This window comes from Rhinolophus ferrumequinum, chromosome 23 (genome assembly GCF_004115265.2).
Source record: "Rhinolophus ferrumequinum isolate MPI-CBG mRhiFer1 chromosome 23, mRhiFer1_v1.p, whole genome shotgun sequence".
Classification (NCBI taxonomy): Eukaryota; Metazoa; Chordata; class Mammalia; order Chiroptera; family Rhinolophidae; genus Rhinolophus; species Rhinolophus ferrumequinum.
In genome coordinates this window covers 22,923,551-22,933,499 of record NC_046306.1, presented here as the reverse complement: position 1 = coordinate 22,933,499, position 9,949 = coordinate 22,923,551, and the positions used below count along the sequence as shown (strand labels likewise).

At 52.5% G+C, this 9,949-nt stretch overlaps 1 protein-coding gene across 3 annotated transcripts; it reads left to right on the top strand.

Moving 5' to 3' along the window:
- The first annotated feature begins 238 nt into the window (after positions 1–238).
- On the top strand, positions 239–8,085 carry REM1 (RRAD and GEM like GTPase 1). Of its 3 annotated transcripts, none has more exons than XM_033094238.1 (5): positions 239–338; positions 1,362–1,752; positions 2,463–2,542; positions 6,044–6,245; positions 7,519–8,085. In XM_033094238.1, exons 2-5 carry the CDS (start codon positions 1,410–1,412, stop codon positions 7,788–7,790), a joined length of 897 nt encoding a protein of 298 aa, XP_032950129.1. In that variant the 5' UTR covers positions 239–338; positions 1,362–1,409; the 3' UTR covers positions 7,791–8,085. The 3 variants fall into 3 exon arrangements, with proteins under 3 accessions (XP_032950129.1, XP_032950128.1, XP_032950127.1); XM_033094237.1 differs by having other exon boundaries at positions 2,460–2,542; XM_033094236.1 differs by having other exon boundaries at positions 2,442–2,542.
- The last annotated feature ends 1,864 nt before the right edge of the window (positions 8,086–9,949 follow it).

Here is a 9,949-nt window from a genome sequence, read left to right as displayed (position 1 = left end):
GATGCGGATGCAAAGGGGATCCAGCCCCAGCAATCCCGAGCCCCCATCTTTCCTCTCTGACCCCCCCACCTCAACACCGCACCCCCACACTGGACGAAGGACAAGAGGCAGCGGGTCAGCTGAGCCCTGCAGTAAAGTCATTCAGCGGCCAAGTCCTTGGGGCGGGGACCCCGGGGCTGCCCTGCTTGGGCGGGGCTGGACGGGGCGGGGTCGCGGCTCCTCCCCCGCCAGGGCGGCTGGGCGGGACCGGCCGGAGGGGCTGCGCGCCGAGGCGGTGGTACAGCCTGGAGCGCCCCGCAGCTGCGGGCCGGGGACCCTGGACCCCACCCCACGCCAAGGTAAAGGCCCGCGCAGCCCGCTGCCAACTTAGTCAAGTTGGAGCGGAGTTCGCCGGGCGCCTGCATGGGGGAGGTTCTGCGACGCAGGCAGGGGCTAGGGGGGCCTTGAACCCGCATCCCAGGGGTAAGTGCCCTCCCACCTGGGGCCCGGAGGGTTGAGTCGCCCCGGATAAGGAACCCACCCAGATCGGGGGACTCACATCCAGAACCCGGGCGGGCTGAGTAAGTTCCTACTCAGACTCCGGGAATGGCTCACGCGCTCCCGGGCCCTGTAGGTCCCCTCTCCTCCTCCTCCGCTCCCCCCTCCTCGTCCTGTCACCATCTGGGGGCCCGGCTGCTTCGAAGCCCCCGCCCCGCAAGAGCCGCTGGAGGCCGTCGCGCCAGCGGCTCCTGAATTTTTCACGTAGGGGGCGGGCCGGACACGCCGTTCCCATGGCACCAAGGCGCTCGGGTTACCGCGGAGGGAACCCCCAGACCACCCCCGCCCTTGCCCTTTGGAGTACCAACCCACCCAGTCCTGCATCTTCCTCCACCCTCATGAAATGGGGCGGCGGAAGTAAACCCCCGAGGGGCTCTTAACCTTCCTCCGTACCCTCCAAGCCCCCATCCGTGGGGAAGGAGAGGACGGGACAATTCAGGTGCCTTTCAGAATGTGGGTCTCGTGTTCTGAATGGGAGGGGCAGGTCTGTGTACACAAGTGTGCGTGCTTGTGTGGACATCCCACCTCCCTGCTGCCCCTCTGCCTGTGTGTCAGGGGGGAGGGGGCCACCCTCAAGGCACAGGAAACGCCTCTGGGTGTACATGTTCACAGCTGGCGCACGCACCCCTCCTAGCCTGCCCCGGGCATACCGTGGGCCTGAAGCCAGAAAGCCCCTACCCCCAAGGAGCTGCGGCGCCTCCTCTTCCTCCTATTTGAACAAGAGGGGTCTCTGGAGGAAGCCATTTCAGCAGCTTATCAGGAGCCTACAGAAGAAGGGGCTCAAAGCACCTGGCTCACTGCCCATTCCCCCTTGTTGCTCACAGAAAGAAGGAAGGAAGGAAGGAAGGAGCCAAGCCCCCCCCCACCCAAGGATGACACTAAACACCCAGCAAGAAGCAAAGACCTCCCTGCGTCGGCGAGCCAGCACTCCCCTGCCCCTGTCCTCCCGGGGCCACCAACCTGGCCTGTGCACGGTGCCTTCCACTTCCACACAATCCCAGCATCCCCGGCTGGGCCAATCAGCCTCCCTCAACCCTCCCACCCGGCAACCTTCACCTGCCCCCAACGGTTGGTCCTCTGAATCCAGCGACTCTGAAGGCTCCTGGGAGGCCCTGTACCGTGTGGTACTGCTTGGAGATCCTGGAGTAGGGAAGACCAGCCTGGCCAGCCTCTTTGCGGGGAAGCAAGAGCGGGACCTCCATGAACAGCTGGGAGGTAGGGACCCTGTGGGCTGGACTGGGATGTGGCCAAACGTGGCTACAAAACCTACAGCAAAGCTAAGATCCTGCCCAAAATGGGGACTCCCAGACCCAAGTTCTGGGCCCTGGGTTCCTTTATTCCCAAGAGATGAGTGAGCTGAGCGGATCAGGGGACCAGGATGAGGGGGGACGAGGACAAGACAGGAAATGAAGGTGGGTCCCTGCAGGACTGGCTGAGAGCAGACAGGGTGAGTGGGGAGGAGGGCTGGTTAAAAGCAAATAGAAGGTGGGAACACTCTGGCCAGGCCCTTTCTCCAGGCTTGACTCCTCTAAAAGTGAGAACCCATATGAGAGGCGTACAGATGTCTAGATGTGACAGATGGGGAAGCTGAGGCCCAGAGGGGATAATGTCACGTGCCTGAAGCATGTAAGCCAAGGACAGCAGAAATTTAACCCCTCCACACCACATTCATTCAATCAACCAAATCAAGCAAAGCTTTCTCAGCACCTACTGTGTGCCAGGTACTGTGCTGGCAGCTGGGGAGTCATAGGCTCCTCATGGAGCTTCTTGACCTATCAGGAGAGACAGACATCAAAAAAGTGTGGTGAGCACTTCAAGAAGAATTGGAGGGGGTTCTGTGACCATAAGGGGGTCCAGGGAGGTCCACAGCCTCCTCAGGCCTGCGCCTTCTCCCTGACATCCAGCTCTTCCCTCGGTTGCAGAAGATGTGTACGAGAGGACCCTCACAGTGGATGGAGAGGACACCACGCTGGTGGTCATGGACACCTGGGAGGCTGAGAAACTGGTATGGCACAGCAAGCAGGATTTGGCGGGGAGTGGTTGTGAGCCTAGTACCGGATTCCTGTCCCCCTTAGGACACCATAGAGCAGGGACCGGGTAGGGGCCATCCTCAGCACCTCCCAAAACCCATGGTTCCTAAGCAGCCTTTCCAACCAATGACAGGAGAACCTCGTGACCCTTCCCCGCTTTACTCATTCCACTGGTCCCCTCTTCACAGCCATCCAGGATGTGCTTCTCCCCTTGCAAGTCTCCCCCTCTTTTAGCACCTTCATCCCACTCCACCCCCCCCCCAAATTGGGAGGAACACTGAATTTAGCATCAAAATGCCTAGGATTGAACCCCCTCCCTTTCTTTTTCTTACCAATTGTGTGGCTTTGTGCAATTGACTCACCCACTCTGAGTTTCAGTTTTCTCACCCGATAAATGGGTCAATCATTCCTGCCTTTCTTACCAGATGGGGTTTATATTTGTTTGTTTGTTTGTTTTTAAGTTCTTATGCAATTTCACAGAGGTGAGCACAGTTGGGAGCATGAAAAAATGCTGAACATGGATGAAGAATTTCAAATAACGATAATTCTTATTAATCATAACTTGGTAGCTAGTAAAAACAGGAAACCAAAGGGTGTCCTTCCCTAGCCCCTTCCAGAGCAGGAAGAGAGAAGCAGGCAGGGGCATGTCCCTATTATGTTTTTCTTATCTTGAATGAGTTTTATTTTTTTTTCTTGCTATACAGGTAATACATGTTCACTATAGAAATTTGAAAAAAATAACAACTAAGCAAAGAGAAGGATCCCATCTTGCTAAGGAGTAGGCCCCTCTCCTAACACTCAAAGAGGCCCTGCCCAGAGGGTAGGACTTAGGGGGACAGTGTTGAGTGACAGACGAGACTAGCTAACAGCTCCAGTGACAGGCCCAAAGGATAAGGACAAAGGAGCTGTGTAGCCAATTCCTTTTAACAGGCATAAAAGGAAACCCAGGTCCAAATGAACATAAAAATGATGATTCTCCTAACAGTAGATGACATTTATGGAGCACCCTCTTCCTAAGTGTCAGTCCCTGTGCTAAGCACTGGACATACATTATGACATTCAAGACAAAACCTATACAATGAGTGTTCTTCTGGGATTCCCATTCTACTGATAAGGAAATCAAAGCTCAGAGAGGTTCAATAATGTGTCCAAAGTTCTCAAAAAGCAAATAGATTCAAACCCAGATCTCTAATGCCCCAGGGCCTGTACTAGGACTGCCCCTCTGTCCCCCGGGAAGCATCACCTTCTGAACCTCCAGCTGAGGTTCCACTCCTTCACTCCTTTGTTCATGAAGAAATACTTGCTGGATATATACCATGGGCCAGGACACTGGAGACACAGCAGAGAATAAGGCAGACATGTCCCTTGGCCCCATGGAGCTCACAGGTTGGTGAGGGAGTGGCTACTTTTGGGATGCAGTTGAGAAACCTATGGGGCAGAGTCCAGTGAATTAAGAAGAGTGTTCAGCCTGGGAGTCCCATTTGGGAGATGGAGGATGAAGAGTACTGGACTAGAAGGCAGGAACTGGAATTCTGTGCCTAGGTGGCTGTGTGGCCTGGGGAAACTTTTCTCTTCTGGCCCTTGTTTTTCCTACAAGTAAAATGGGGAAACTGAGCAACTTTCCCTGGTTAGTGACTGCGAAGACAGTTCCCAAAGAGGGTCCACACAGTAGCAGCCTTATTGAAATCCTTCCCGTCCATGGGCCAGTTGGTTAGATGTCAGAGAGGCAGAATCTGACAGAATTGGGTAGACCTTTGGCTCATCCAGTAGTGCCCTAGCATGGCCTGACCATCAGGATCACCAGGAGAGAGTGTGAGAAATCAAATTCTCAAGCCTTACCTCAGACCTAATGAAAACCTATACACGTAGGATCCTGGAATCTATATTTTTAATCACACCCCCAAGAGGTTCTTACTCACCAATCCATGCACCAGCTTTTGTGACCCTAACACACAGCAAATCCTCCATAAATACCAGGGGTGTCACAAAAAATGTATACAAGTGGACACTTTGGTCAACGTTGCTCAAGCAGTAGTTTGCTGTCATCAGAAGTATCTGGACGCTGATGGTAACCACTTTGAATTTTTATTTAATTAAATTTTATTTAATTTTATTTAATTGTAATTGCAGAAGTCAAACAACTTGTATTCATCTTTTGTTATCGGTATATATTGAGTATTACAATTTTAATACAGTTTTCCTTTCTTAAACTGTGTGTACATTTTTTTGGCACCATCTGTATTTGTGCAATGAAAGAATGAATGGTCAAGACCTACCTTCTCATTCTGCAGATGGGGAAACTGAGACCCAGAGAAAGGAAGGATCCTGTCCATAGTCCAGGTTAAGAATCCATATCTGTCTGACTCAGCCCACAGTTATTTGGCCTGGGGAAGGATCAAAATGGCTATTGAGAACTTACCCCCTGTGACAATGATATTGACCACGGATCTGATGCTTTCCTATTCATCTATCTTATTTGATTACCAGAAAACGTTTCTGGCTCCTTTCCCGCCTCACAAACAATGCCTCCACCACATTCAGTATTTCCCACTCCTACCCCTCACTCTTCTCTCCTGCTCCGCCTTTCATCCTTTCAAACCCCACTCACAGGTTCACTGTGAAGCACCCCCACAGTCTTCCAGATTGAATTCTCAGGTCTCCCTCCCCCACCCCCATGGCTTCTCCAGTCACTTGCTTATGGATATTTATCTCACTGCATTGTAACTCTCCATTTCCATAGCCGCCCTTCCAGACCGTGAGCTTTTGGAGGGCAGGAACTATGTCTTATTAAAAAAATACAAAGTTATTACCCAGCTGGTCCAGTCTCAGAGTGCTGTTCCCGACAACAGATCACCATCCAAAACTATCAAAATCACTCCAGTTCTTTCCTTGCCTTGATCAGACAACTCGCAAGGACTCCACTTCCTAAAATGGCCTGTGCCTCTAGCACCCCCTTCCCTTACGCTCCACAGTTGCTCCTTCATCTCTCTCGCTCTCTCCAAAACCGTCCTGAAAAATGCCTTCCCTTGAAGTCAGCCTCCATCCTCACTTCTCTCTCTTCCCTTCTTCTCTTTTGAGAAGAGAAGACTGCAGAAGTGTCTGGCATGACTGAACCAGCCTCAGAAACCAGACAAAAGACTTAAACAGGCAAAGCCAGAGTAGCTGAACAGCAAACCCTCCTTAGCAGGAAGAGGAACCAAAATAATTTTTTTGTCTCCAGCTCCCAGCCTACAGAACAAACCAGTGAATGAGAGAATGTGGTGAAGTAGTGTCATTAACCCAATTTTTTCAAACAGAGAAACTGAAGCTCAGACAAGATCGGTGGTTTTCCTAAGGTGAACAGGGAATTATGGCGGAATTTGTGCCCCAAACCTGATAAACCTCGCCCCCATCACACCCATTAGACCATCCCAGCCCCTTTCTCAGCCAGGGCCTGTGTGTTCTCTGAGGATGGGCCTGGGGTCCCTTCCCTACAGGATGAAAGCTGGAGCCAGGAGTCATGCCTGCAGGTGGGCAGCGCCTACGTCATCGTGTACTCCATCGCCGACAGAGGCAGCTTCGAAAGCGCCTCTGAGCTCCGCATTCAGCTGCGGCGCACACATCAGGCAGACCACGTGCCCATCATCCTGGTAGGCAACAAGGCGGACCTGGCACGCTGCCGGGAAGTCTCCGTGGAAGGTGAGCCTTCCACTCCACCCTCCTTCTCCGTATTCTTCTCAGCCCCACTGTCACTGCTCCTCTTCCAGTGCTCTTCATCTCAGTGACTGTCTGCCCCCGACCCCCACCCCATCCTGTATCTACTTGTCTAAGCCTGAAAGCTAGGAACCATTTCTGCCTCCTCTCTCACTCCCCCAAACCAGTCCCCAAATCCTGTCAGATCCACCTCCCTTAACCCCACATTCCCTCCCTCCCATTCTCACAGCCTCTGCCCCATGCCACCATCTCCACTTTAGCCTGGGCCAGCCCTCATACTTCTCTGTCCCCACTCAATCGGTTCTCCTCGCCAGCTGCCAGAGTTTCCCAGAACCAGATCTGACCTTGTCACTTTTTTGCTTAAAAATTCCCCTTTGGCTCCCCCATGCCCTTAATCAGAGATACTTTATTCACCATGTATGATAGACCTAGTCCTACAGGCTTTTCAAGGCCTTATGTCTGAGACCTGAAAAAGACAATTATTGGCTCCAAAATAGAGTAAGAAATGTATAAATTCAAATTTCAGAAAGCTTTACTTGTCTTTACAAAACATGATATTGTGTCAGCCAGCAAATGCAAACCAAAACGTTTCAAGTTACATATAAATTGTATTTAAAGTGGGATGGGGAATAGTTTAATATGTTTGATATATCAGGTGGGACCCATAAAGATCTTAAAATGGCCCTGCTTACAAGGAACAATGTAAAAATTATGGAATCTGAGACCCAGAGAAGGGGAAGCCATTTCCACAGGATCACCAGCCATAAAGGACTAGAATCCAGGCCCCTGCCTCCCAGCCCAGTGGAATCCTGGAGATGGGAAGACCACATGCTTTGTGAACCGACATCCAAAATTCCGCAACAAAACCCCAGGAGATTTTGTTAAAATGCAGGCTCCCAGGACACATTCCCAAGCCTACTGAATCAGAATTTCTGCGGGCGGGCCCAGGAATCTGCATTTTTATCAAGCTCCCCTAGATAATTTTGATGCACAGATTAGACCCCTTGCTTAGCATTCAAGAACCTTCCCTACCTGGTCTCCAGCCTTTCTGTCTTCCCAGCCTCATTCTTCCACCCGTATCAGTCACTAGCCTATGAACTAACTCCTCAAAGCCAGATCTGATTTATCTTCGAGTCCTCTGGCACCCAGCACAATGTTTGGGGAAAAGGAAAACATGCTTCGGGTTGAGATTGAACACGCCCCTCCCTACCTTTATCTCCTCCTCTTCCGCCCCGCCCACCTGACCCCGCCCCCTCAGAGGGCCGCGCCTGCGCTGTGGTGTTCGACTGCAAGTTCATCGAGACGTCTGCCACGCTGCAGCACAACGTGGCCGAGCTCTTCGAGGGCGTGGTGCGTCAACTGCGCTTGCGCCGTCCGGACAGCGCAGTTCGGGAGCAACCCGTCCCCCGACGGCGGGCGAGCTTTGGCCAACGTGCTCGTCGCTTCCTGGCACGCCTGACAGCCCCCAGCGCCCGCCGCCGGGCACTCAAGGCCCGCTCCAAGTCCTGTCACAACCTGGCTGTGCTCTGAGGCCGCCTGCCCTCCCAGGGGTGGCAAGACACTGGGGAGCGCTCTGAGCTCCACCAACGCCACCGAAGAGCAAAGGCATAGTGACCTGGAGTGCCCATCGTAGGCCTTGCCTGCCCGCTGCCCCGACTGCCAGAGCGTCTCCTGGAGCCACAGCTTCAGGGACCCCTCCGCCCCAGGAAGCCATGGACAAACTATGGGGCCACAACCCAAGCTGGACACAGAGTAGGGTTTTTTTTACGCGATGCGTGTCTTTTTGTAAAAATTTTCCTTAGCCCTGGGCTCTGGCCAACCCTCAGAAAAAACCCACAATAAACCAGACCTGAAGGATGTCTCATCTAAATGACCAGACTTCTTCTTTTGGGCCCATCCAGGTGTCTCCACCTCCGCCTCTCCCATGTACACTGGCTGCAGACTGGGTTAGCCTAATGACCTGTGTCAGCATCAGTCAATAAAAGCATTGGACCAATTCTGTGTTCAGGCCCTTCTAACCACTAGGCACAGCCCCTGCCTCCAGTCCTTGAGGAAGACCCGGTGGAGCACAAACAACCACAATTCAGTGTGATGACCTCCTACTCATGCATTCACCCATTTGTTAGATGATAGTTCAAAAAATGTTATCTGGAAAGGATTCAGCACTCATCCTGGCGATAAAATAGCTGGTGTTTATTGGGAGCTGACTGTGTACTAAGCTTTTGCAACTACTTATTAATCTTCACAACTTTTATTTGCTAATTTGAAAACTGAGGTACAGAACAGTGAAGGCTTGCGCTGAAGATCATACAGCTGCTATAAGTGAAGTTGCCAGGATTTCAACCCAGGCTTGTCAGACTACTGTCTGTACCCAACTTACCCATAGTTCTCTTGGATAATGTGACAAAAAGCTACAGAGTCTCAGGGAAATGGACTTTCAAACACAATCTTCCTTACAATTGAAAGGGGAGGGGACATGGACTCCATGCAACTCAATCCATTTATCCCCAGAATGGACCCCCAATTTAGTCCAACTCATTCATTTTTCCAAATGTGGAAACTGAAGCCCAGAGAGGGGAAGTGAGCACCCCCAAGGTTGCCCAGCCAGTGAGAGTGAGGACTAGACCCCAGGGCCCAGCCTCCTCCGATGTCTGTAAGGGAAGTAGGAGGTAGTGAGGCGTCCAGCCTGGCTGGGAAGGGGACTGGGACAGGACCTTAGGGGTCAGGTCAGGAGTTTCCAGCCTGAGGGGAAAGAGTGTCACTAATGTGAATGGAGAACAAGACAAAGTGTTTGGACCGTCTTGTCCCTGATGCCTGACACCACTGCCCCCCAAACAGCTGGCTGCCCAGATGCCTCAGTCCCCCACGTGGGCCCCATCCCTGCAGCCAGGAACACAGTGCCAAGGAAGAGTGAAGCAGGGGCAGGGAAGCCATACCCTCCAGCTGCAAGACTTTCCACCCCCCAGTCTTGCCAGCCGGCACTGATGGACTTATTTCTCCATCCTAACTCCAGCCTGGAGAAGGAAAAAGGAGGAGGGTCTTACCCCATCCCAAGCTGTCCTCAGCCTGTGGTCGTGGGGGAGGTGCTATAGTTGTGGAAAGTTGGCAGAGGCAGCCGGCAGCAGCCGAGAGAGTGGAAAAAATGATACCAAACCCGGAAAAATGCAGGCCGGATGGAGGGCCTGAGTCGGCCCTGGGAGGTGAGAAGGAGGGAGGCAAAGAGGGAGGGGGCCCTACAGGCTGAGAAAGGAAGAGGGGCCGGGGAGAGAGCACAGGAGCTATTTCTGAGAAAACTGAGGACTATCGTGTCATTTCTTTCTCCATCCATAAATATTTATCAAGGGCCTACTAAGTGCAGGGCACAGTGCCAGGCTCTGGGGAGACAGTAGGGAACAGAAGGAGTAGGATACTGCCAGTCTGGGGGGAAAGCAAACTGGAAAACAAGTGAATAAAATAATTACAGGACAAGGGGCTAAAAATCAGGGTGGTCATGGAAGGCCCTGAAGACAATCCAGCCCAATCCCCTCAATTCTCAGATGGGGAAACTGAGGGCCAGAGAGGGAAAGGGCTTACCCGAGGCTCCTCTGAGTGTGGAAGAAATTGTTGATATAAGGACTGGGGGGTACAGGGGAGGAAGAAAAAAAACAGTGCAGGCCAGGGGCGGGGTGAGGAGCCAGCACAGCAGGAAA

What these genes read in the sequence shown, in the direction of transcription:
- REM1 (XM_033094236.1), top strand. Translation starts at nt 1,410, where the DNA reads ATGACACTAAACACCCAGCAAGAAGCAAAGACCTCCCTGCGTCGGCGA. An exon ending in CCTCCATGAACAGCTGGGAG is followed by an intron (nt 1,753 to 2,441) that starts GTAGGGACCCTG and finishes CCTGACATCCAG; the next exon opens with CTCTTCCCTCGGTTGCAGAA. An exon ending in CCTGGGAGGCTGAGAAACTG is followed by an intron (nt 2,543 to 6,043) that starts GTATGGCACAGC and finishes CCTTCCCTACAG; the next exon opens with GATGAAAGCTGGAGCCAGGA.